Here is a 27,829-nt window from a genome sequence, read left to right on the forward strand (position 1 = left end):
TCCCATCAGAGCGTGTATGAATCTTTTTCTGTTTTGGGTAATAACATTGGTTATAAATTTACTCCCTCTCCCCCTTCTTAATACTGTAGTTTAGTAGTTTTTAGCACTTTCTTCTTTGGCCATGTCTGAAAGTAAGTCTGGGGAATTCCCTGGTGGTCCAGTGGTTAGGACTCCTTGCTTTCACTGCCGAGGGCCAGGGTTTGATCCCTGATCGGGGAACTAAGATCCTGCAAGCCGCATGGTGCAGTTGGAAAAAAAAAAGTCTGACTGAGTCGTCCTGTGAAGAAGATAATGGGAACTTCAGTTTACTCCAGGTTACACAGTCAAGATTTTAATTTCCAGGCTGAAGTCTCTCTTCTATAAATTGTCTGTTATTATTTTTGCCAATGATATTTTTTGCTGCCAAGAACCACAGAATGATATAGAATAGTATCATAAAAACAGGTCAATTTCTTGAAAGATGTGTTTCTGATTTATTTTTTCCTTTTGGTTTTTAAGCAATTTGGATTATTTAATGTATGAATCACTTCTTCCCTCAGGTAACTGTGAGAGATCAAAAACCAAGTTGCCCTACAAAGTAACAGAGATTCAAGGCAGATGCTATAAAGTTTAGGAAATACCCAGCAGCTCTAGAGGTTGGTATCTGTCCTGTGTCCAGTTTGTCTTATGATTTGCTTTTTGGACTTTATTTAGTTGGGGTTTCCTACTTGGTGCCTGGTCTGCCCTTCAAAGCTAACACTGCTTATGGGCAATGACAAATGGCAGAGTTCTACCCAGGTAACAGACATACCTTCTAAAGAAGGCCCTAGCTGACAAGATTAGAGCCAAAGCCTTTCAATTCTGTGGAATGTTATTTTTAAGCTGGCTTTCACACTTAACTCCTGATCTGTTAATGGTAGTATGTAGTGGGTTAAAATGGGATTTTGTAAGTGATCCTGGCAGTTTCACTCTTAGTGTCCCAGCTTAGAGCTGGGTACTGGAAGCTTAGCATCTCCCTTAAGGGGCAGTAGCTTGACAGGCTTCCCTACACAGAGTCTTGGCATTGGGTAACCCTACCTCACCTCAACCCCTGGTCCTGGAGCAGTGGCTTGATGGCCCCTTAAAGGCCATTTCTGCCCTGCAGTGGTCATAAAGGGAAGACTGATAACTAAGCTCAGGCAAAATGTCAAGACCTTTGGCTTTATCCTAAAAATGGAAACTAAAGATATTGGTAATGATTCTCTGTATAACATCTTGAGTCTGTTACACACCAATTTAAGGAAATGTATTCCATTATTATTTCATAGGAAATAAATTGCTGAGTTCCAGTGTCAAGGAAGAGCTAAATATTGCATCATATGATATCTCTCTTGACTGAACTATTAAAGCATTGTATCAAAAAACAAGAAAATGTGACATTGTAAAGCCTTTGGAAATATAAGTTGTAAAACAGCAAATAAACTGAATTGCAAAAGTGTGTGATTCTTAAGCATTTTCTTCTCCTCTCATAATGGCCACATCACTCACGACAGCACTAGCTGTCATGAATAGTTTTGTCTTGTCATCTCCAATGACCTTTAGATAAGGAGAAAAGGATGGTGGGTTTAAGGACAAAATAAAAAGATTAAGCATTCCCCACAAAGAGGAACCATCTTGACGACAGAAAGGATGCCAAATCATTGTTTATAAATGGAGGCCAGGAACATAGTAGCTCCACTGATGGATATTTCCAGTAGTGGCCTGTAGAATCGTATGTTTTATGCGTTCAACTCCTTAGGAATAAAGGAAGCTTTAGGAAATAAAAGATCTTTCTACTAAGAACCTAGGACCTAGGTGGTCAATTTGTAGAACCAATCTCCCAATAAATGGTGCAGGTTAGGTCTGTGACTATGTGCTAAAAAGATTTTTATGTGATTGGAGGCTCTCCCATGGTTATTTGAAAGAACAGAGTGTATGTGACAGGATGGGGGTGCCTCCAAGAAAGGCTTTCTGGGTGATAGTATGGACAGTATTTTGATACATATCAATGTGTCCACTCAGTGCTGCTTCTAAGTAACCCTGTGATGAAAATGTCCTATAGAAAAATGTCCTTTAACTCCTGTATTAACCAAGTATCCCTCAAAATGGATTAAGGAGATGGTAAAAAGTGATTAAGTGCTACATTTTTTCAGATGAGAAGCAAAAGATGATAGTGTTTCCAAGGCTGGTCTTATGAGACCTATGACTTTATCTAACCCCTACTTAAAGATTTTGTTTAGATACTCCAGGAAAACACCTCTCACTCCTATCCCCACCCAAGGCTGGATTATGTGACACCCCTATGTGTTCCAGTAGCACCTGTGTCTTAACTTTCATAGCCCATTTCATGACATGACAGATGAGACTTGTGACATTCTTACCCTCATCAAAGGAGACCATGTATTCTTTCCTTAGGGCCATGGATTAGTGTAGCCAATGCAGTATCCCCATGGAAGAGTATAGATCCTGGGACATCATATATATTCAGGTATTTGTGAATGAATGGCTTAGTGTTAATTAGATTAACAAATTGGGCCTTGTGGGTTGGACCCTAGAAGGTGGGGAAACTGATAATACCAGTATATGGAAGAGGAAGCACAAAGACAGAGGAGAGTACCAATGAACATCTTCCTGTTCCGTAATCCTTCCCAAAGTCTCGCCTTTATCCTAGAGGGGAGATGAAAAGCCAAGTATAAATTTGGAAAATGGAGTCTAAAATGAATGATAATTCCTGACCACACCTACCCTTCTTCTTCCCTGCCATCTTACCTCTGTGGCAGGTTGAGTTCCTTAGGACCAGACTCTGAGATGGAGATCTGGGTGCAAGAAGTTTAATGGGGAGTGCTTTAGGGAATAACATCTCTGAGGGGACAAAGAAAGCATGATTAAGCAGGAGTTTGGGTGTGATGCAGGCATAACAAAGGCCTTGGCCAATCCCACTGAGAGCTCATGAGCTGTAATGACCCTGCAGAATTGTCCTAGTTGGGGCAAGAGGCTACATCTTACACCCCTGCATAGACCAGTCACTGTGATGCAGGATGCCCCTGGAAATGAGGCATGGCCTTGGATAGGGTAGCTCTCTTCAAGAAAGAACAACTAATCCCTGGAAAGTGGAGGTCATTTGCAACTGTTAACTGAAGTCAGCTGTTAACCAGCAGTTGGGAGAATAAATACTTCAGTCCTGAAGTCAGGCATAGGGGTTAGGAGGCAAATACAAGTGGCACAATACAGCATCCACTACAACTTCCAAATCATGCTCCAAATGGAAAATGTAACTATACTTTAAATGAATTCCCATTGAACACCACCATGCATGACACATTGTGTTAGAAGGTGAGGCTACAACATGAAACAAGATGGTCTCTGCCCTCACGAATTTTCCAGATGTGGGCAGGAACTAATTACCACAAACGTAGTGGCTTAAAGCAATATCCATCGACTTCCGATCTCTGGTCTGGCATGTAAAGAGATTAGAAGTCTTCACTCTGTCCTAACAAGTAAAAAGCCAAACAAACTAATCATCAAATCTTCTTAAATCTGTCAGAGAATTGAGGTCACAGGGCAAACCGTTGACCCAAAAATTGGAGAGATGGGCAGATACAGAGTCAAAACTTACTAGAGCAGAAACCTCTATGGGAACCACTGCCATACTTTGCTACCTGCCAGAAAAAAAAACTCTGGTTTTAAAATTTTCATGTGAGGGCATCCCTGGTGGCACAGTGGTTAAGAATCTGCCTGCCAATGCAGGGGACACAGGTTCGAGTCCTTGTCCAGGAAGATCCCAAGTGCCGTGGCGCAACTAAGCCCGTGTGCCACAACTACTGAGCCTGAGCTCTAGAGCCTGCAAGCCACAACTGAGCCCACATGCCACAACTACTGAAGCCCGCACGCCTAGAGCCTGTGCTCCACAACAAGAGAAGCCAGGGCACCGCAACTAAGAGTAGCCCCCGCTCGCCACAACTAGAGAAAGCCCACACACAGCAACAAAGACCCAACGCAGCCAAAAATAAATAAAACAATTAGAAAAATCTCATGTGATTTGGTTCAGATCACCCAAACAGTCACCCTTAAAAGGCCAAACTATCTTTTAACATAATCTAATCATGGGAGTAAAATCCCTTAAAGTAACAGTTCTATAGGTTTGGGTAGGAAACCTTGGGGCGGCTGTTTTACAATTTTGCCTACCACAACCATGACGGCAGGCTGATAAGATACCTTGGTAAAGGGAGGTCTGGTGGCTTCTTTTGACTTCCTTAATAGTAGAGAGTACTGAGTTTGAGGAAAGAGGTTTCAGGATGAAGGAATTTGACTGACAGCTTTATGGGCTCAGCAGTCTGGGAATCAGAACAGAGGAGGAGGAGTTTGGTTTGAGGTTCTTTTGGGTAAGCTGGGCAGAAAAACCACAGGTCAAGGGAGATAACAGGCTTAACTGATGGACCACAGAATGTAGGCCGGAAATAGAAGACAGAGAAACCTGGAGTGAGGGAGAAGGGATGGGAATTAACTTGCAGGGGCTACAGTGGATGGAGAGATTCCCGTTAAAGCAGAAAGTGGAGAAAGGCTTTAGTAAGAGGTTAAACATTTAGATCAGCGGTTCTTCAAATCTGGTCCCCAAACTGACAGCATCAGCATCATTTGGGAACTTGTTAGAAATGCAAATTCCACAGTCCATTCCAGAATTAGTACAATAAATCAGAAATTCTGAAACTAGGAGTACAGCATGGGAATCTGTTTTAACAAGCACTCCAGGTCATTTTGATGCACCATAAGCTCAAGAATCATTGATATTATTCTTCCACATTATAATAGAATATGTTTATCATGAATGGGACTCTAGCAGGAGAAAGAAAATTCCTGGAAGGAGAATTTTCTGCTACATGCTGAGCTAGAAATGCCAAGAATAAGTGTAAGGCACTGCTTGAATTAACTGGACTTACGGTTTTCAGGAAGAGCAAGTCCTGGGCCATTCCAGCCAATTGTGTTATTGAGATAAACTTTCCAAGGCCAAGACTAGGAGCAGTTACTGAGGAGAATTGGGAAGGAGTCAGACTGGCCCACATCCGTTATTCTTTAAAGAGGGGGGAATCCAATCCCTAGGAAAAAAAGGCAGGAAGTGGGAACAGTGAGGTCCTGGGACCCTGAGTGATGAAAACAGCAAGAGACTCTAGTGGAGAGGGAAGGACACTTGCTCATGAGCAAAGTCTGGCTCCACTTTGGCTCAGCAAGAACAGACGCCCTCTCCTAGCTGCAGGTACCATCCCAACCTGCTGAGCTGCCTCAGCTGCAGCAGTCAAAGCCAGAAGTTCTCGTGTAGGCTGTGCTTAGCCAACAGGATGAGGATATATTTTGGGATGTGGGTAGCTGACCAGTACAGTAATTCCTATATCCTTGTAAGTTTTCTGAATCAGTTATTCTGGGAATAATAATAATCATGGGACAATGGCAGTAAGTGCTAAGGAAGATAAAGACATGATTGTTCATTGTTATTATGGGATAGCCTTTACCCCTAAAAAACTCAACCAAGCATAACAGGGATTTATGAACTCAAGACTTCTGTGTGCAGCAAAGACCAACATATTTTACACTGTTGATTTAAAAAATGAAAAAAACAGGGCTTCCCTGGTGCCGCAGTGGTTGAGAGTCCCGCTGCCGATGCAGGGGACACGGGTTTGTGCCCCGGTCCAGGAAGATCCCACATGCCGCGGAGCGGCTAGGCTGGTGAGCCATGGCCGCTAAGCCTGCGCGTCCGGAGCCTGTGCTCCGCAACGGGAGAGGCCACAACAGTGAGAGGCCCGCGTACCGCAAAAAAAAAAAGAAAAAAACAATGCAGACAAATGTGTGTGGTATGCTAGTATTTGTGTTAAAAAAAGAGAAAAAACATTTGCTTGTGATACACAAAACATTTCTGTATGACTTCACAAGAAACTGGTAAAATGGATAGTCATTGGGAAAGGGAACTCAGTAACTGGGGAAGAGAAGAGAAAAGTTTTTCATGATTAAATCTTATATACCTTTTATATATATTTTTTGACCATACCTCGCGGCTTGTAGGATCTCAGTTCCCTGACCAGGGATTGAACCCGGGCCACGGAAGTGAAAGGGCAGAGTCCTAACCACTGGACAGCCAAGGAATTCCCCTTATATACCTTTTAAATTTGGACCATATATTATTATGATTCAAAAATAAATGATTTTTTAAAATAAATAAAGTAATGAGCTTTTATCCTCAGTGACAGAGGAAAGTCAAGCCTGAAATCTAAGGGCATTAAGTAGCCCCACCATGGAGGGTGGAGGCTGCGGCAGCACCTGGAGGAGCTTCCTCAGAGATTCCCTTAGTCTGGCCACCCTGCCAGAGGCATTTCTAAGGAATCAGGACCCACAGTGATCAGCAGGGAGGAGAACAATGAGAAAAGCTTTCCAGCCTGAAGTCATCCACTGTCCAGAGCTAGCACCTGGCAAGATACAGTCACTCTCCTCGGGGTCATATCTTTACTGGAAGGTAGGTGAGATTTCACACCTGTGACACTAAATCTCCTCCTCTCTTGGTGTCTCTCTCTCCTATTCCTCTCTGATTCCACATTCCTCTGATCTTTGGCCACAGTGTTTGATTTTTGAGAAGAGAATGTTGAACAAGTCAAGCTCTTGTCATTCTGAGTCTGAACTCTCATTTGACTTGGAAGACTTATGCTTTCGTTTTTTCTTCTTTTTCTTTTCTTTCTTCTTTTTCTTATGCTTCTCTTTCTTCTTCTTTTTCTTGTGTTTCTCTTTACATTCTGAGGAACTGGAGCTGTTCCCATCTTCATCTGATGTTGAATCCTCCAGTAACTGTTTTAACTGTTGTATCCTAAACACATAAGATTAACCAAAGAAACATATTCAACATAACTTAAAAAATTTTTTTAGATAAAAATATAAGAGCAGTAGTGATGTCACAAATCATTGCCTCATTAAAGACAGTACTTATTTTTATTTTTGCATGTTTTCCCCATTCTTGCCTACATCCACACCTATTTTACATGACTGTAACCAGTGTACAAGCCATTTTGTATTCTCAAGTTCATACTAGGCAATCTACCTCCTCAACAATTATAATTCAATATCACCAATTTGAAAAAAAAAGAAAAAAAACTCGTTTTTTCACCCTATCTTTATTCACGTCTAAGAACAATTTTTAACAATAGCTCAGATCCTTAAAGACGTTGGACAAGATAAAGTAAACATATGAAAGAGAATCAATCATATAGCAGAACTAGATACCACAATGTGGGTTGCCAACATCAACTATCAGTGACATGAGTGGGCTGGGCAAAGCCCACTGCTTTTTTAAAATAAATTTTAATAACGGTTCTTTTTTAAATTAATTAATTAATTAATTTTTGGCTGCACGGGGTCTTTGTTGCTGCATGCAGGCTTTCTCTAGTTGCAGAGAGAGGGGACTACTCTTCGTTGTGGTGCACGGGCTTCTCACTGCGGTGGCTTCTCTTGTTGCGGAGCACGGGATCTAGGCGCGTGGGCTTCAGTAGTTGTGGTGCACAGACTTAGTTGCTCTGTGGCATGTGGGATCTTCCTGGACCAGGGATTGAACCCATGTCCCTTGCATCTTAACCACTGTGCCACCAGGGAAGTCCCAAAGCCCACTGCTTTAAGTTAACCCAAGTAGAACAGGCTGGCCTGCTCATTCCCCACATACTGGCCTCTTGAGGGATTACTCCTGCTCTCCTAACATTTCACAATTAAAATACCATATTTATTAAACCATTTCTCTAATATTGGAATGGTTGTTTCCAACTTTATATAATTTCGGACTTTAAGAGGATATTGTTATCATCAGGACAACCTCACCTTACATACTTTTCATGTCTTTTATTCTCTCGTATGATGTCATACATGGGATCTTCATGTGCCTTAAGGGTGAGAAAAGGTTAAGGTTGGGTTAGGCTTCATGAGTTGTTAGTTAATTAAACATTAAATCCCTGTTACCAAAAGCCAGTTATTCTTTTCCAGTTTGGTTGTTCAAACATTCTAATCCTTCCTAAGGGTCACCAGAACTGCAAACTCCCTGAAGCTGTGAAAATAATTTTCCAATTAGAAAAATACAGAAGGGAATTTCCCAGTGGTTAGGCCTCCAGGCTTTCATTGTGGAGGGCCTGGGTTCAATCCCTGATCAGGGAACTAGGATCCCGCAAGCCACGCAGAGTGGTCAAAAAAAGAGGGACTTCTCTGGTGGTCTGGTGGGTAAGACTCCACACTCCCAATTCAGGGGGCCCAGGTTCAATCCCTGGTCGGGGAACTAGATCCCACGTGCATGCCACAACTAAGAGTCCGCATGCCGCAACTAAAGATCCCGCATGCCGCAATGAAGATCCCGTGTGCCACAACTAAGACCCAGCGCAGCCAAAATAAATAAATAAATATTTTTTAAAAAGAGAAAAATAGTGGGAGGGAGGGAGACGCAAGAGGGCAGGGATATGGGAACAGATGTATATGTATGACTGATTCACTTTGTTATAAAGCAGAAACTAATAAAAAAAGAGAGAGAAAAATACAGTATATAATTTAAATATCCTTTATAAAGAATTAAACCATGGCAGAATCATGAAAAACTATTCAAGGAAGAAATATTGAGGCAATTCTCTTTGTTCTATGTGGATACACGACCAAGAAATAGTATTAAGAAAAACAGTTATAAAATTATATATAACAATGAAACATTTATAGGTATGCAAAAATATATAAGTATCCCAAACAAAGTCTGGAAGTATACTGGAGGTATAGATAATTTTAAATGATTTGAATTACTTAAAAGTAAGGACATGTAAGGGAAATGTTATGGTATGTGAATTATCTCATTTTAAAAGAGAATAAATGTTTATTACAGAAATTTTAGGTATTATCAGAAAATTAAGTTTTTTAAAAAAAATCTACTACTTCACTACCCAGGGATAACAGTAATATTAACATTCGGTCTCTCTCTTTCTTTTCTTTTTTTTTTTGGCTGCACCACGCAGCTTGTGGAATCTCAGTTCCCTGACCAGGGATTGAACCTGCACTCATGGAAATGAAAGCGCCAAGTCCTAACCACTGGACCACCAGGGAATTCCCTGGTCTCTCTTTTTATTTATTGGCCGCATTGGGTCTTTTTTTTTTTTAATTTATTTTTGGCTGCATCGGGTCTTCGTTGCTGCTTCCTCTAGTTGCGGCAAGCGGGGGCTACTCTTCACTGCGCTGCATGGGTTCTAGGCACTCGGGCTTCAGTAGTTGTGGCTCGCAGGCTCTAGAGCACAGGCTCAGCAGTTGTGGTGCACAGGCTTAGCTGCTCCGTGGCATGTGGGATCTTCCTGGACCAGGGATTGAACCCGTGTCCCCTGCATTGGCAGGCAGATTCTTAACCACTGCACCACCAGGGAAGTCCTGCATTGGCTCTTAGTTGCGGCACATGAGATCTTCGTTGAGGCATGTGGGATTTTCAGTTGCGGCATGCAGGATCTCTCGTTGTGGTGCACGGGCTTCTCTCTAGTGGTGGTGTGCAGGTTTTTCTCTCTCTAGTTGAGGCGCGTGGGGCTCAGTAGTTGCAGTGCGCAGGCTTAGTTGCCCTGCGGCATGTGGGATCTTAGCTTCCCAACCAGGGATCAAACCCGCATCCCCTGCATGGGAAGGCGGATTCTTTACCACTGGACCACCAGGGAAGTCCCTGGTCTCTCTTTTTAGATTGTTATTCATAATTTATGAAAAATTATAATCATACCATTTATATATAAAACTCTATTACTTTTCACCTGTGTTTTCATAAACATTTTCCCATGATATTACACATTCTTCTAAAACACAATTCCTAATGGCTAATTTCTGTTACAGTAATTTATGTTGATATATTGGACTATTAAGGTGTTTCCTATTTTTCTTTAGCTCCCATTTTTCTAACCATATAAATAATAATGAAAGCTATCCTTATACATACATAAACAGTTGTGTATATATTAATGTTCTCTTACATCCTTAAGGTTAATTAAAGTGGGATTTCTGAGTCAAAATGAGTATGTTTAAAGTTTTTGAGATTTATCACTGAACTATGTTCTATAGTATCTGTAGAAATTGTCATTCCACCTAAAAGTAGAACAATTGATCCAAAATAAGTTATTTCAGATTATTAAAATGAAAACACAACATCTTAAAATGTCTTAAAAACTGGAGAATGGGGCTTCCCTGGTGGCGCAGTGGTTAAGAATCCACCTGCCAACGTCAAGAGAAAAGGGTTCAATCCCTGGTCTGGGAAGATCCCACATGCCACCGAGCAACTAAGCCCACACACCACAATTACTGAGCCTGCACTCGAGAGCCCGCGAGCTACAACTACTGAGGCTGCATGCTGCAACTACTGAAGCCCGTGTGCCTAGAGCCTGTGCTCTGCAACAAAGAGAAGCCACTGCAATAAGAAGCCTGCACACCACAACGAAGAGTAGCCCCCTGCTCACCGCAACCAGAGAAAGCCTGTGCACAGCAATGAAGACCCAACGCAGCCAAAAAATAAAATTAAAAAACAAAAAAAAACCTGGAGAATGTCTGTTGACTCCAGTTTGATATATGTTGATAACCTCAGTACATCCAGACAGCTACATATTTCACTTGACAGAAGCAGTTACTGAATGGAGAATTTACACCCCTGGGAAGTGACTCTGTTAAAATAAGGTGAGGAAATAATAATTTTACTGTCATGTAAAGAGCAAATATAATTTATATATACACTTCTAGCTTATAGTTTAAAGACATATAATCTTCAGGTAAAGCCTGGAAAACTAAAACCCTCATTTTAGTTATGAAACATGATTTTTTTTATACAATAAGTTAAAAAAAAGTGATTGAATAAATAACAATGTCTGCTTCAGAAAAAGAATCACTATTCCCAAGGTATAAGCAAATGACACCTTAATAAGAAGTTTTTTGTTAAGAACTAATCTGTCACACAAATGTACAGGCATGCCTCATTTTACTGCACTTCACTTTATTGCATTTGGCAGATACTACGTGTTTTACAAATTGAAGGTTTGTGGCAACTCTGTGTTGAGCAAGTATATCAGCATCATTTTTCCAACAGTATTTGCTCACACCATGTCACTGTGTCACATTTTGGTAATTCTTACAATATTTCAAACTTTTCATTATAATTACATTTGTTAGGGCAATCTGTGATCAGTGATCTTTGATGTTAGTACTACAACTCTCTGAAGGCTCAGATGATGGTTAGCATTTTTTAGCAAGAAAGTATTTTAAATTAAGTTATGTACTTTGTTTTTTTAGACAGAATGCTATTGCATATTTAACAGAATACAGTATAGAGTAAACATGACTTTTATATGTGTTGGGAAATTTAAAAATTCATGTCATTTACTATATTGTGATATTTGCCTTATTGAGGTTCTAGATATTGCTAGAACCAAACCTGCAACATCTCTGAGGTATGCCTGTAATTTAACACAAATGTAGTTAACACCAGATACTTTGGCCAAATGACTCCTGGGAATGTATTTTGTGTGAATTTGCAGTTCACTGTTAGTACCTAATCAACTGATATTCACTATCTCTGATAAATGTAAATTGATATGGTGGGGTTCTACTTACTACTTTGAACTGTTCTAACTTTTGGTTGCCTGTGATAAAAAAAGGGCATTCTTTGTCGCCTGTTCGGTGACCATATCGTTTACAGCGCCAACCTGAAAACAAAGAAAAGAGGAAATATTTCTGTAAGATAACACAGTTTCCTTTAATGAAGACAAAGGATCAGTCGATCATATTAAAGTTTTTCTTCATTAAACTCCAATTCTAAAAGCAAATGCAGGGCTTCCCTGGTGGCGCAGTGGTTGGGAGTCCGCCTGCTGATGCAGGGGGCGTGGGTTCGTGCCCCAGTCCGGGAGGATCCCGTGTGCCGTGGAGTGGCTGGGCCCGTGGGCCATGGCCGCTGGGCCTGCGCGTCCGGGGCCTGTGCTCCGCGGCAGGAGAGGCCACGGCAGTGAGAGGCCCGCATACCGCAAAAAAAAAAAAAAAAAGCAAATGCAATCAGTGAATGAACCATGTAAGATCCTAAAAAACAAAGGGAAACTATAGATCTTCCTTGAGTTATGATGGGGTTACATCCCAATAAACCCATCATAAGTTGAAAATACTGTAAGTTGAAAATGCACTTAATACACTTAAACTACTGAACATCATAGCTTAGCCTAGCCTACCTTAAATGCACTCAGAACACCTACATTAGCCTACAGTTGGGCAAAATCATCTAACACAAAGCCTATTTTGTAATAAAGTGTTGAATTTCTCATGTAATTTATTGAATACTGTACTGAAAGTGAAAAACAAAATGGTTGTATGGGAACATAATTTTGAGAGATGGATCTCAGGAAACCATTGAAAAACAATGAAGTTTGGGGGTTCTCTGTTGACTGCCTCTGAGCTGTCCCTGTCTTTATCTCTCCTAACATTTAAAGTTCAGGAAAGGAGGATAACACTCCTTCAAACCAATGTCTTTCTTTGTGTTCAAAACCCTCTTACCTTTAAAGGAAAGGTGATCCTTACTATTCAAAATGTGGTCCATGCACAAGCAAAATCAACAACACATGGGAGACTGGTAGAAATGCACAGTATTAGGCCTATCCCAGAAACACTGACATATACTTGGAGTTCAAAAGACTTATTGGTGATGTGTAGACATATTAAAGTTTGAGAACCACTGTTCTAGATAATACTACAATCACTAAAATCAATGAAAGTATGCATATGTATGTGTGTGTGTGTGTGTGTATATATATATATATATATATATATATATATATATATATATATATATATCTTGTTTGGAATGAGTCCAAGTTTTGTGGTGCCTGAGCTTAAATTATTTGGTGGGGGTGGGGATGGAGGGGGCTCTTTAGGAAAAACAAAAATCTTGCCTTGGCAAATTTTACAAAATCATATGACCATAATCAACACATCACTATGGTCCCTGCAGGTCTTTGAAAGACACAAGTGAAGGGCCCTGAAACAAGCTTCATTTACTTCTTGGTAAAACTGGATCTGGTCCCAGCCCAAACTTTTATTTTCCAAGTCAATGCAAATAACTATAAAATACTAAGTGAAATGCAACTAATCACCTCATCAAACAGAGCAGTGGTTTTCAAACTTTAAAAAAAAGCCATAGACTTCTGGGTAAAGATGACAGACTAAACACATTCGTCTCCTTTCATTTCCTTCCTGAGATTCAATGAAAATGACAAGAGAATTCTTTTCAAAAGGAATAATCCAGTAAGTATCTCAAGAAGGGCCAAGTAACAACCTCCATAAATCTGTTCCTCCCTAGAAGCATTGGAAATAGTTGCAAATTTTTCCAAATCAAGTTATCTGAAACCTTCAAAATTAACCAAAGGCTTGCCACAATCTAAAGAGTATTAATTAAAGAAACCCTACTGAGCCTTGGTAAGAACAGCAGGATTTCTGTCATTTTAACTGGGCTCACTCCCAGCCCCTACTTCCACAACAGTCTTAAAACCAAGCAGCCCTGCAACCATGACAGCTGTGAAAAGCAGCAGTGTCACACCCACTGAAGAGGCAAGACTGGATTTTGAGCACCTCAAAAAGCCCTGATTTCAGAGCACAGAGCCACGCTGGCAGGGTACTGTTGCTATCTGACCAGTCATGTAGTTTGCTCTACAGAAAAAGCCCTACCCCAGGATATTTGTCAAAAATAGTCACTTGCAATTGTTTAACATCACAGATTATTATGGCTGTGGTATCACTGGGTAAACAAGAGCCCAGCCAAAAGTTTAAAAGGAAGATCTGGGGAATGAGATGTCCAGAGAGGGCTCTCAAAAATTCTGACATAGGGCTTCCCTGGTGGCGCAGTGGTTGAGAGTCCGCCTGCCGATGCAGGGGACGCGGGTTCCTGCCCCGGTCCGGGAAGATCCCGCGTGCCGTGGAGCGGCTGGGCCCGTGAGCCATGGCCGCTGAGCCTGCGTGTCCGGGGCGGGTGCTCCGCAACGGGAGAGGCCACGACAGTGAGAGGCCTGCGTATCGTAAAAAAAAAAAAAAATTCTGACATAATTCCGGGAATCTAGAAGACTATACACATGTGTAAGGCTGTGTGCATGCATAGTAAAGGCCTGAGAAGGCCTTTTTTTTCACTTCTGACTCACTGTTAAGGCTCTGTGCAAGCAGGCACTAAAGGCTAAGGCAGACATGTAAACCAAACCACATGAGCATTTCAGGTTTGTCTTAACACACACATATAACCTCTTGGCAAAGGGCAGAAGGCTTCTTAGATCAATGCATTTAAGAAAATCTCTGTCATATTATTAGCTGACCCCTAAGCTAACAGAGGAGACTTCAGTGGCCATACACTACAGGGAATACAGACTTACAGAATTAGTTCAGGAAAATCACTAAAAATACAAAAAGGAACAATAACAAAACCTGGGTAGAAGGGAGAATCTGATTTTCAGACCACCTTATATTATCTAAAATGGGCAGTTTTCACCAAAAAATTGCAAAACACACAAAGCAACAGCAAGTCCAGATACTGGACTTACTAGACAAAGACTTTAAATCAGCTATTATACATAAGTTCAAAGAACTAAAGGAAGTTATGTCTAAAGAATTAAAGAAAAGTATGAAAGTGATGTCATAACAGATGGAGATTATTAATAAAGGGATACAAATTATAAAAATTAATAAAAAAGAAAGTCTGGAGTTGAAAAGCACAATAATCAAACTGAAAAATTAACTGGAAGGTCTTAACAGCAGATTTAAGATGGCAGAACAAAGAATAAGCAAACCTGAAGGTAGGTAACAACTGAGATTATCCAGTCTGAGGAACAGAAAGAAAAAAGAATGAAGAAAACTGGCCAGAGTCTCAGAGACCTGTGGGATACCATCGAAATTCACAGCATATGCATAAAGAGAATCTCAGAAAGAAAGGAGTGCTAGAGAGTGTAGAATGTTTGAAAAAATAATGGCCAAAAACTTCCCCAATTTGATGAAAAACATTAATCTACAAATCCATGAAGCTCAATGAACTCCAAGTAGAATGAGTTCAAAGAGATCCATCATAGGTAAACTGTTAAAAAGCCAAAGATAACAAGAAAATTTTAAAAGCAATGAAAGAAAAACAACTCATCACATATAAGCAATCCTCAATGAGATTATCAGATGACTTCTTATCACAAACCATGGAGACCAGAAGGCAGTAGAATAACATATTCAAAGTGCTGAAAGAAAGACTATTAAGCAAGAATACTGCAGCCAGCAAAATTATCCTTCAGAAATAAAAGGGAACTTAAAGTTCAGATAAACAAAATCTGAAAATTTATTGCTAATGGACTTGCCCTACAAAAAATAACAAAGCTGAAATGATGAAAGGATACTAGGCAGTTACTCAAATCCACATGAAATACACAGTACCAGTAAAGGTAACACAAACATAAAAGTATAAATACATTTTTTGTAATTCTTTTATTCTATCTCATTTTAAAACAACTAATAGAGAAATAATTATAAAACAGTGATGATGAGCTTATAATATATAAAAATGTAATTTGTATGACAATATCACCACAAAGGAGGGGGGAAAGAATGGAGCTGTATAGGAACAAAGTTTCTGTATTCTATTGAAATTACATTAGCATTAATCTGAATGAAAATCAAAAGGCAGGTATTGGCAGAATGGATAAAAAAATGTTTTCCAAGTACAACAGACAAACTTTAGATTCAAAGACAAAATTAAATTGAAGGTAAGAGGATGAAAAGAGATACAAATAAAGCAGCATTTATAGGAAATTTATGGCTTTAAATACCAACATTAGAAAAGAATAAAGATCTCAAATAAATAATCTAAAGTTCAGTTTAAAAATCTAACTGAAAGAGAGCTGGAGTGGCTATACTAATATTAGAGAAAACAGACTCAAAGGCAAAAATTGTTACAAGAGACAAATATTGACATTTTATAATGATATAAGGGTCAATCCATCAAGAGGATATAACACTTATAAACATATATGCACCTAACAACAAAGTTCCAAATAGATGCAACAAAAATGGACAGAACTGAAGGGAAAACTAGACAATGCAACAATAATAATTAGAGACTTCAAAATTCCACAATGGATAAAACAACTAGAGAGAATATCAACAATGAAATAGAAGACTTCAACAATACTATAAACCAACTAGATCTCACAGATATCTATAGAACACCTGACCACCCCAAAAGAGCAGAATACACATTCTTTTGAATCCCACATGGAACATTATCCAGAATAGAGCATAGGCTAGGCTATAAAACAAGAATTAATAAATTTAAAAGGATTCAAACCGGAACTTCCCTGGTGGCGCAGTGGTTAAGACTCTGCGCTCCCAATTCAGGGGGCCCGGGTTCGATCCCTGGTCAGGGAACTAGATCCCACATGCATGCCACAACTAAGGAGCCTGCAAGCCACAACTAAGGAGCCCATGTGCCACAACTAAAGGAGCTGGTGAGCCACAACTAAGGAGCCCACCTGCCACAACTAACACAGCACAACCAAATAAGTAAAGAAATACTTAAAAATAAAATAAGGATTCAAACCATATAAAGTATGTTTTCCAACCACAAAGAAGACAAATTAGAAAGCAATGATAGTAGGAAACTTTGGGAATCTACAAATATGTAGAAATTAAACAACACATTTCTAAACAATCCATGGGTCAAAGAAGAAATTTCAAGGAAAATTAGCAAGTATTTTGATTTGAATGAAAATTAAACATAACATATGAGATGCAGATAAAGCAGTGCTTAGAGGGAAATGTAGAGCTTTAAATGCCTATATTAGAAAATGAAGCTCTCAAATCAATAATCTCAGGTTCAATTGAAAAATCCAGAAAACAAAGAGCGACCCAAACGGAAGGCAAGCAGAAGGAGGAAATAATAATAATGAACTACTGGCATTACTGGCATGTGCTATGCCACAGATGAACCTCAAAAATATTATGCTTAAAGAAAAGAAGCTGGGGGCTTCATGAGGCAATGAAGATCCCGCATGTGGCAACGAAGATCCTGGGTGCTGCAACTAAGAGCCGGCACAGCCAAATAAATAAATAAATAATTTAAAAAAATACTAAATGCTAAATGAAGAGCAGACACCAGAAAATTGAATTCTAAGCCACCAGAGGGGAGAATGGAGAATCAGCTCAATTTCTATTTGTAGCACCTCCAAAGAGCTTAGGAATTGAGCTCTGAGCACCAGATACCTCTGAAAGTAAAGGTAAAGGAGGAGCTGAAATAAGGAGGATTGATGAAAAGTCCAAGGGCAACTCTTACTAGCCCTGGTGAAAGAAAGTTTATTGTCTGAAAAAGGTAAAGCATACATCTCTGGCAAAATGACATCAGATACATGTGAAGGCAAGGTGCCACAGTAAATATAGAAGATTACATGAACAAATAAAAAGTAAATGGCAAGATTTCCCAGCCTTCTTGCTCCAGTCAGATCCCACAACACTAGCAGCTTGGCCTTCACCCTCCATGGAGGAGCCTTCTTCTCTAGGAAAATATAACTCACCCCAAGAAGAAAAACCTACAGGTACTGACCTCACAAGTTCCCAATTGACCGGACTAGAAAGATCACCCTCCAGAGAAACTCAGCAAGCCCCACTCACACACTTAGAGCTCCTAATCAACTTTTTATCTCCCAATGATGAGCAATAACTGTGGTTGCCAGTCTCAAAGATGGACCCCCAAATCCCTGACTTCTAAAAAGCATGCCCTCATGTATTCCCTGCCACCCTGAATAAGGCTAACTGTTGTAACCTAGGTATTGGAAAAAGGATGATGTGTGAATGGAGGTAAAGAGACTTCAAACTGCTATTTTAATTATGTGTGTGAAGAATCTTTGTACAAACAAATGTCTTTAAAGGCAGCCGTATTCCTTCTTCAAATGCCGTCTTACACTGGATGAAGGTGCTGCTGCTCTGGTGCGGTGGAGGGTGTGCACACAGAGCTCCACCTGTTCCAGACCCACCCTCTGTGGCCCAGAGGTCCTCTCGGGTTACCTGGATAAAACCTCAACACCTCTGATGAGGATGACTGACTGAGGCAAGACCCAAGGGACCACCCTCCAATGCACCCCTTGTCCCCCATGGCATTTCTACATGGAATATCCTTTCCATTACAGGCATATTACTGAAGCATATACTCCGCAGGCAGCTACGGCCCTGTGGAAGTCCACTGCCCTTACAGTCAGAAGCCCTGGAGTCAAAGCACTGCTCTGCCTCTTACCCCAGAACACTTAACAACATATGCAAGGCGGCTTCCTCATCTATAGCACAGAGATCATGCCCTGACTTGAGCAGGGCTGCGGGGAGAATGAATTAAAAGAAGTGACCTTGTTTGTAAACAGTGGTCTATAACTTGCATGTATTGAGGGTGTTACTTGAAACCCTTCCACACTCACACTGCATGACTTTGACTTCTTTCCCCAGTGGCATCCAAAGTCCTTTGGTTGGTGCATGGGCCAGAAATTCCCTGGCATGTTCGTTGCCTGGGACATCTGGTATACAGTCTTCTGGCTTAGTCTCATCTTCCTGAAAAAGGAAACAGTGTGTAAGCTGTGCGGCAAAAAAGCACCGGAACTCTCTCCCACCTGTTTGAGAACACAGCACTGCCTGGTTTTCTCACGGGCTGGAGATCCCAATGTCATCATAAGTTACCCTCTGAAGAGCTACAAAGAAGGACAAATCCTAACTGACAGAAAAAACGGAAGTAACTATACTAGAAGAGCTAGCTATACCATGAAAACAAAGTAGCTGTTCTTAGAGAAGAGTTACAGTGTTTACATAGGATTGATCTGTGAGCTCCAAATTCTGATTCTAGATCACAAAAATTAGATTCTAAGATCACAAAAGGTTTTCTGCTAACTTAAAAGCTTTGTGGAATGAGGCAGAATATAGAGTTAAACAAGTGAGGTTTCCTGGAATAATAAGAACAATGTGTTAGAGTAAAATAGGTTATTAGACCTTGAAGGCCACTGTCATGTTTTATAATCTCACACATGCCGTATTTGTGAGATGTATTTTCATTACCAAATAACTGCACTATATAATTAAGGTGCTGTTTTTTTACCTCATGATTTTTTCAAGTTTCCACAAATATTAAATTTATAATGGAAGAATGTTTTCTAAAAATCTTTTTTTTAAGTTGAAAGTTACCAAACAGAAAAGGTTACTTTGGCCTTAAGTCCTCTAAGTCTCGCTCCTGCAGAAAGACACTGACACTGTGGCCAGGGTGCTGGAGGAGGGACTCCTGCAACAGGTAGGGCTGGACTGGATGAGCTTCACGCCTCCTCAGAGTCCAGTGTTCTCTGAGCTGATGACATTCAAGAAATCAGCACCAGGGGGGTCAGAGAAGGAACATGGGGCAGGAGAGCTTTGAGGAGATGCAGTCACAAGTGAGACAGAAAGAATGGGAGTGAGCGCTGAGGAGCACTCGGGGGGCCTGCAGTGGTTTCTTAGGTGACAGACACAAGGCTGATTACATTTCTGCAAAGGCACAGGCTGTGACAAAGCCCAAAGTGCATGAACCGACTGCCATCTGCAGGGAAGACACAGAACTATCATAAAAGGAGGTTCAAACCTTATGCAGCTGTTTTTCATAACAAGTGACTGAGTGAGCACTGAGTCAAATCTGTCTCAGAGAAAAACCGAAAGTACAAACTTCACACTGACCTTGATAAGTCCAGGAGGAGGTTTTTCATAACTAGAAAGGAAGAAGACACCAGTCATGAACCATGTTCACAGGAATGTTACACATCTCAATCAGCAAAAGGCAACTGCAGACCAAAATGAAAAGGCTTTTTTTTAAAGAAAAAACTTAAAACTACATTATAACTAAAACAGTTAATAAAATATGCGCAGCAGTCAGAAGTCCTATATAAATAAACTGATGCTATACCACATCCTGTTCGATGTAGAACTTAAATTCACTGAAATCATAACTTGGTGTCTTGGCACAGCGATTTTATTTTTGGAAGAAGGGAAAGCAAGAGATTGCAGGGAAAATGTGAGGTAAGAAGAGCCTTGAGGGCCTCCCTGGTGGTGCAGGGGTTAAGAATCCGCCTGCCAAGGCATGAGAAACAGGTTCGAGCGCTGGTCCGGGAAGAATCAACATGCTGCGGAGCAACTATGCCCGTGTGCCACAACTACTGAGCCCATGTGCCTAGAGCCTGTGCTCCGCAACAAGAGAAGCCACCGCAACAAGAAGCCAGCGCACCACAACGAAGAGTAGCCCCCGCTCACCGCAACTAGAGAAAGCCTGCGCACAGCAACAAAGACCCAACACAGCCAAAAAAAAAAAAGTTATAACAATGTTAACACTGACATTGATTAGGAAAGTTATTATGATGGTGCTATATTGGAAGGACGGAAACAAGAAAGGCAAGTAAGAGAACTAAATCTTTATCTACTATGACAAGAAGTTAACAGATGTCTAAAATTGTTGAGTCAACAAAAAGTTATAAGCATGTAACTTAGAAATGTGCAGTTATATCCAAGAAGTAAAAACTAAAAGAGTCTGCACATGGAAGGCTTGGCCTTCTTAGGAGGGAAGGGGGTGGAGGGTTGTGCAGGTTACTAGGTTACTCTGGGGGGTAAATGAGGAGTTGGGCAGCCCACCGCTATTTTTTGTAGCATTTTTAGTACTATTTGAGTTTTAAGCTATATACAAGTGTTACTATGGTATGAATTAAACTTAATTAAAATCAAACAAAACCCTGAACTAGAAAAAGCAAATATGTCCATAGCCTAGGCAGTTTCAAATCTGTGAAACTGGAAAAATCCCACTGGTCTGAGAATCACACTCCTGAATTCTGCTCTAATTTTGTTGGCTAACCAGGTCAGTGGCTTAACCACTGAGCCTCCATTTTCTCATCTACAAAACGTTATCATCTTTCTCTTGTCTGTGAAAAAGCTCTGTGAGCTACAAAATAAACATATAGTATTAACCACCACCTGGCATCCTACAGTTAAAAGATACAGAGGGCTGGCGGGGTTAAGCCCTGCCTGAGCCCAGAGTGCCTTGAATGCACCAGGACTGTGGATGCCAGCAATGCGGCACCTGTATCCAAACCACAGCCCACTGAGGTGAAATTCAGCTCAAGAGACACACTGAAAAGAGCAGGCCAGGCTCCAAGGAAGCATGCATTTTGTATCAAAGCTCCCAGAAGGCTAATGAGGGCCTTTCCTTACACGACTGTCTCAGCAATCATGAGAAGGTAGGTAATGAGAAGTGCCTGAAACAGAAATAACTCAGATAACTCAGTGAACACCAAACTTAGAAAAGTCAGACTTCTAAAGCTGATTACAGAACGACAGAAACACAGAAAAGAACCGCAAGGGTCATTAATCCAACCTTCCACCTGATGTTTAAATCTCCTTTACAACCAACCCTTCTCTCAGGCGTTATCTGGACTCCCTCCAACCCCGGGTAGCTGGGGGAGTACAGTGCCTCCTAGGTCAGGCCACGCTGACCAGCAAGAATCTATGACTCTGGTCCTAATTCTTCTTGTTGAGCTGGAACTGGCCTCTTTGAAGCTTCCACCCTTAACCCTGGTAAAAAAAATCCTGGGGACGAGAGAGAAGTCCACGCTCTCTTCTACCTGACAGCTCCTCCCGAAGAGTCAGGGACCAGGCCCTCACGCCACATTTATTCTTTCCTTCCTCACCGCGCACTCATGCTACGGGACTGGGGTTTTTCCTCCCTAGTTAACAGCACTAGATGAAAAGAATGGGGATTTTACCCAGTTCAGAGCGAGCCCCTTGAACTGAGAAACGGGAAAGGACCCAAGGGCGCAGCCGCACTTCTCCTGTATTCAAATCCTGACCGACACCGACGTCGCCGCACGAGGAATAAAACCGTCGTTTCCGGCGGGGAAGCGCCCGCCCACCGCCGCCTCACGCGTCCGGGACGACCCTGGGAATGGAGCCTCCCCGCTCTTCCTCCAGTGGCTGGGAGTACAGCGTCCCGCAGCCCGGGATCAAAACCCGCACCCGGCTCGCTGGGGTCCGACGAGCCCACCTGCCCACTCGCAGGTTTCCAACCCGGGCGGGCCCCGCCGCGCGACCCCGGGCCCCGACCCCATTCCTCGCATTAGTCGGGGGCGGGCGTGACGGACTCACAAGGACTCCAGGTGCTTGAGCTGCTGCAGCTGCTGCGCGTCGTGCCGCCGCCGCCTCTGCTCCCGGCGTCGCTGCAGCTCCTGCCCCGGAGGCTCCTGCGGCCGCCGCGCGCCCCCGGTCCCCGAGTCGTCGCGCCCGAGCCGGGACGACATTGCGACCCCGCGCCGAGCCGCGAAGACCGCACTTCCTCCGCGCCGCGCCCGCCCGGCTCCGCAGCGCCCCCTCTCGCCGCCGCTCCGCGGCCCGCCGGGCCGGGCCCAATGTCCCGGCTGAGGCCGCCAGTGCCCCGCCTCCCGACAGGCCGGCCCGACTGCCTCCGCAAGTCCGCGCTCTGAGCGCCCGAACCGTGCTGCGGAGTCAGCGGGTGCCGCAGGCTGGAGCGCGCCCCCTGGCGGCAGCCAGGAGCCCCGGCGCTGAGGATGCTGCGGAGGGAGCCAGAGCTTTCCCTTGGTTCTCTTGTATTCCCTCCTGAAGCCTTCAGGGATGTTAAACTGTTCAGTTGCATAGAAGCCACCATGCTAAGAGGAAGCCCAAGCTAACAAATGGGGAGAGATCACGTGAAGAGGTCCTGAGACAATAAAAAAAAGGGATGTCAGGTCAGACCCCACTGCCTAACCCCACCCCACCCCTGGTCAGACGACTCCTTGATGCAAGCCAAAGCTAAATCTTAAGGGGCTCACGTCAACCAAGAATTGCTCCTGTCCGCCTGGGGAGGCTTTGTTGCTGGCCAAGTTATGTGCTTAAAGTAAAAGAAAAGAAGATGGAAGAAGGAAAAAAGAGAAAAGAAAAGACGACAAACATTATCTAACCACAACCAGTGACTTTATGGCATGCAAGCAAATAATCTGAAAACTTTAGTATATACTTATATGCAGAAAGCAATTGTGTTGGATTTTTCTCACTTGCAGTTGAAAGAAGTCAATTCAAAGTCAGTTTGTCTAACATAGTGATTTGCTCTCTCAGGAAGAAAACCCAGGGATTGATAATTCCATTTTAGCAAGTATTAGTCAAAATTCTTTTGAAAACAACAATGGACCAAAATCCAAATCAAACTGCTCTAAGGAAAAAAATTAAGTAATTTATGGGCTTACATATGTGAAATGTCGTGGGATGGAACTTCAGGAATGGCTGGATCTAGGTGCTGAAATGTTATAGTCAGCAATTTCAAAGCTTCACGTTCCTTTGTATTGCTTCATTCTTTATAGTTTCTCCCATTGTGGGGCAAAGATGGCCACTGGAATCCAAAGATGGCCAACAAATTAGCAGCCCCAGCTGGAAGAAACTTTCTCTTTCTCAGTTCCAATAAGAATTCCATGTATTATACTCATTGGCTTAGCAAGAGTCATGTACTTGTCATGGAAACAATCACTGTAGTCAAGGAGTTGCAGAACACTGACTGCTCATGCCTATGTTACATGTCCACCCTAAATCCGAGGGGTGGATCAGCTTTATCCAAGCCATATAGACTAAGAGAGGGGGAGGGGTTGTTCCTCAAAGCAAAATCCAGGTGCTATTAACAGAGGAAAAGAGAGAGAGAGGAAGAAGAAGAAGAGGAGGAGGGGGAGGAGGAAGTGGAGGAGGGGGAGGAGGAAGGGGAGGAGGAAGGAGAAGAGAAGAGCAATACTGGGCAGAGAAAAATAACAGGTGTACGGTTCAGTAGTCTGACAGCCTCACCCAGTACCACATCCTGAGCTGCATTCTAGGCATCTCTCTTTGATGATGACCCTGTTAGAGCCTATAAAGCAGTGAAAATTCTTTCTTTTAAATTTTTTTATTGGAGTATAATTGCTTTACAATGCTGTGTTAGTTTCTGCTGCACAGCGAAGTGAATCAGCCATATGCATACACACATCCCCTCCCTCTTGGACCTCCCTCCCCTCTCCATCCCACCCAACTAGGCCATGACAGCCCTGAGCTGAGCTCCCTGTGCTATACAGCAGGTTCCCACTAACTATCTATTTTAAACATGGTAGTATATTTATGTCAAATCTAATCTCCCAGTTCATCCCACCTTCCCCTTCCCCCTGTGTCCACACGTCTGTTCTCTACGTTTGCCTTTCTATTCCTGCCCTGCAAATAGGTTCATCTGTACCATTTTTCTAGATTCCACATATATGCGTTAACATACGATATTTGTTTAGTGAAAATTCTTTTGCTGCTTATATCCACCTGGGTTCTTTATGTATTTTGGCACCAGATTGAGAAGTTTCCTGGTCACCGATCCAGGGCGATATGCAAGGTGTTGTGGTCACTCCACAGAAGTATGCTGGACCCTCCTCCACCCCAAATCGGTTTGCTGTCAAGACTGATGATGCCGCATATGCACCGAGAGGGTAGGGAGAAATTTATTATTCACATATTGAGGCTTTCTGGGAGAGCAGGTCAGGCACCTAAGACAGTTCAAAAATAGCTTCAGCAAAGGAAAGGTGAGTGACCCTGGGTTTTATTGTGTTTAGGAGGTAGAACCTGGGTGAATACTCCTGCACACAGGCCAAGGCTTTGTGGGGTTTGAACTTTCCTCTGGTGCCAAGCGAAGGAGTGTGTGGGCTTTCTTATCAGCTTGTCCACAAGTGGGGAGGAAGCGGAAAGTGGAGGCGGGGCTTGAAGGGTGACAGTGGTCAACATAAAAAAATGGAGTCAGATTGTTTATGACCCAGGGCCATCTTTCAAATTCAGCCCCATTTTCTTATTGTGATAAACTCAATGTAGTGACATCTAATAAGCAGTTAGACAAACGGGAATTCTTTCTCTGTTGGTTATGATTCTGAATCATTCTTCTTACCCATCACCCTTTCTTTATGCCTATAGCATCTGGAGGTATGTGCAGGTACAGCTCCTTTCCAGAAAGAAAGAGTAAAGTGATTATTACCCAACTGTGAATACACATGGAGCCACCCTTCACGTTGTACCCAGGAGCCTAGCCCAGGTGAGTGAGAGATGCCTTCTTTGTCCTCCCTCTGTGTTCTATCCTCTGCTTCAGTCTTTTCTACCGCTCCGCCTCATCCTAAGATAGCAGATTCACTCTCAAGGCCAGCCAGAGGGCCTTGGTGTTGGCCTAATTGTAGAGGGGTGGCTGCAGCTAGTCCTGACTCTGTGTTACTGGATAGGTTTAGAAGCCTTTCTGAATGAAACAATTTTAAAAAGACTAGATTTTCTTCTTCTTCCCCCCTCCTCAACCCCCCAACCAGGGATGGAACCCAGGCCCCCTGACGTAGAAGCATGGAGTCCTAACCACTGGACCACCAGGGAATTCCCTCAAATGACTAGATTTTCTCCTGCTTATATGTATTTTTAAATTAATTAATTTAATTAATTTATTTTTGGCTATGTTGGGTCTTTGTTCCTGCGCGCGGGCTTTCTCTAGTTGCAGTGAGCAGGGGCTACTCTTCGTTGCGGTGTGCGGGCTTCTCATTGTGGTGGCTTCTCTTGTTGCAGAGCTCGGGCTCTAAGCGCGCGGGCTTCAGTAGTTGTGGCTCACAGGCTCAGTAGTTGTAGCTCACGGGCTCTAGAGCACAGGCTCAGGATTTGTGGCACAGGGGCTTTGTTGCTCCGTGGCATGTGGGATCTTCCCGGACCAGGCCTCGAACCCATGTCCCCTGCATTGGCCGGTGGATTCTTAACCACTGCGCCACCAGGGAAGCCCGCTCCTGCTTATCTTGACCAGCTTTTGCAGCATAGCTTTGATGCCATTGTTTTGCTCACAAGGTGTTTTTTTAACTAGTTCTTAACTTACCAATGACCTTTTCCCCACTGGGAAGATGGAGGAAGGAAAAAAATGAGTAAAAGGGAAAGATCACATCCTATTACATACTAATGAATCATGGCTAGATTAGAGGGTAGACTGCAGAATGTCTCCCCCCTTCCCCCCTGCTAAACACTAGACTTCAAAGAATTCTGGTCAAGTAGTCAGTAAGCTCCCAAGGGTCCATGTCCACAGTTCTCTGCAGCACAGTGGAAACATTTGAGAAGTCCCATATTATTATTTCTAATAATTTAAACTGGTATTCTATTTAGTAACCAGTAGGATTAGAGGAAAAATTGAAGACAATGTGCGTTGCTTGATGCTTGGAGGGAAAGGGGGAGACATCTAACGTAACTGACAAAACCTGTTGGTTGACAAACCAATTGCCATTCCTCCTTCGCTTCCTTGCTCACAGCACTCTGGTTTTGTTCAGGAAGCTTAGGGAGCCATCTACTTCAGAGGAGGCTGGTTAGAGAGTCGAGACTCTTTCCTTCCTTGCTCTCTGGAGATGAATCTTGATTAGTCTTAAACCAATCGTAGTAATCCTATATCTCTTCCACTGATAGGTTAGCAATGGGCATGGGATACAGTTTCAGTCAATGAGACATGAGGGGAGGTCTGTTGGAGGGAGGCTTTCTGGAAATGCTTGCTCTTAATAAAGGATACTTGGAAAGATAAAAGATCCCTTTTCTGCCTCAGGGTGGCGCTCCCTGCATGTGGTAGCTGGATCTGGGGGAGCCATGTTGGAATCATGAGGGGGAGCAGTGAACCCCCTGAGGAGTACAGGAGAAGACACCTGAGCCCTTGAGTATGTTCTAGAGACACTTTATTAACCACTCCTGCAGCTGCTTCCCTTCCAGACTTTCTCTTCTGAGAGACAGTATCCATCTTTATGGGTTAAGTGATTTTTGAGTTGGGTCTTCTCTCACTCATAGATAAGTGTGATTCCTTACATTTACACAGTACTTTGCAGATTTCCATCCCTCATAAATTGCTTCACTTGATCCTCATAGAAACTCTATGGAGGTAGGCAAGACATCTTACAAATAAGGAAATTGAGGCTCAAAGAGTAGGGGGATGAGTGGCCTTACAACCAGGGTGGTCTGATTTCTAGTCCAGGGTTTTTCATCAAACTACATGGTGACTCCAGGTGTGTTGTCAAATACTGAAGGTGGGAGAATTTCTTGGAAACTCTTGAGGAGGGAGAGAACACACTGCTGGAAACATTTCTCCTACTTCACTTTTGCCTCAGGTCAACTCAGATGAATTGGGGGGAGGTGATGTTTTTCTTAATACTGGCCTTTTCTTTATCCCCAACTCAGTGTGTGCCAAGCTGAAGTTAATAGCTTATAAAGCTTAGCCTCCAGGGTTTACTGCTCTTGGAAGATCTGATTCATGCATGAGTCCTTCTCTATTTCAGGCTCAATGAAAACTGGAATTCTTTCTTTAGTGTCCTGCTTTACTTGACGGATTATGTTTGTAATTTTTTTTTTTTTTTTTTGCGGTATGCGGGCCTCTCACCGTTGTGGCCTCTCCCGTTGCGGAGCACAGGCTCCGGACGCGCAGGCTCAGCGGCCATGGCTCACGGGCCCAGCCACTCCACATCATGTGGGATCTTCCCGGACCGGGGCACGAACCCATGTCCCCTGCATCGGCAGGCGGACTCTCAACCACTGCGCCACCAGGGAAGCCCTGTGTTTTTTTTCTTTAATAAGTTGTTGGATTCAATTTAGTCACAATTTATTAGCATTTTTGCATTTCTAGTTATAAATTAGGTTGGCGCCCACATTCTCTCTCTCTCCTGCTATCTTTGCCAGGTTTTGGTATTGGTATTGTTTGCTTCCAAAACGAGTTCAGAAACCTTTGGTGATCTGCTTTCATTAGTCCAGTTTCAATAAATGAGAACAA

At 42.6% G+C, this 27,829-nt stretch overlaps 1 protein-coding gene across 2 annotated transcripts; it reads right to left on the reverse strand.

The window, feature by feature from the left end:
- Positions 1-343: 343 nt before the first annotated feature.
- LOC132495642 (retinitis pigmentosa 9 protein-like) lies at positions 344-22,473 on the reverse strand. Of its 2 annotated transcripts, none has more exons than XM_060107497.1 (6): positions 22,180-22,473; positions 19,732-19,762; positions 18,462-18,591; positions 11,614-11,705; positions 7,840-7,901; positions 344-5,090 (listed from the first exon to the last, which is right to left on the reverse strand). In XM_060107497.1, the coding sequence occupies exons 1-6, from the start codon at positions 22,329-22,331 to the stop codon at positions 5,042-5,044; spliced, it is 516 nt and encodes a 171-aa protein (XP_059963480.1). In that variant the 5' UTR covers positions 22,332-22,473; the 3' UTR covers positions 344-5,041. The 2 variants fall into 2 exon arrangements, with proteins under 2 accessions (XP_059963480.1, XP_059963479.1); XM_060107496.1 differs by having other exon boundaries at positions 344-6,841; positions 22,180-22,456.
- Positions 22,474-27,829: the final 5,356 nt, after the last annotated feature.

The sequence above is a fragment of the Mesoplodon densirostris genome, chromosome 9 (genome assembly GCF_025265405.1).
Source record: "Mesoplodon densirostris isolate mMesDen1 chromosome 9, mMesDen1 primary haplotype, whole genome shotgun sequence".
Taxonomy (NCBI): domain Eukaryota; kingdom Metazoa; phylum Chordata; class Mammalia; order Artiodactyla; family Ziphiidae; genus Mesoplodon; species Mesoplodon densirostris.

Bases quoted from the DNA above. Each gene is read 5' to 3' on its own strand.
- LOC132495642 (XM_060107496.1), bottom strand. From the start codon at position 22,331: ATGTCGTCCCGGCTCGGGCGCGACGACTCGGGGACCGGGGGCGCGCGG. The intron at 18,592-19,731 runs GTCAGTGTGAAG...TTCCTTTTTCAG, and splicing joins CTCCTCCTGGACTTATCAAG to GAAGATGAGACTAAGCCAGA. The intron at 6,842-7,839 runs GTGAGGTTGTCC...TTATGTGTTTAG, and splicing joins AGACATGAAAAGTATGTAAG to GATACAACAGTTAAAACAGT.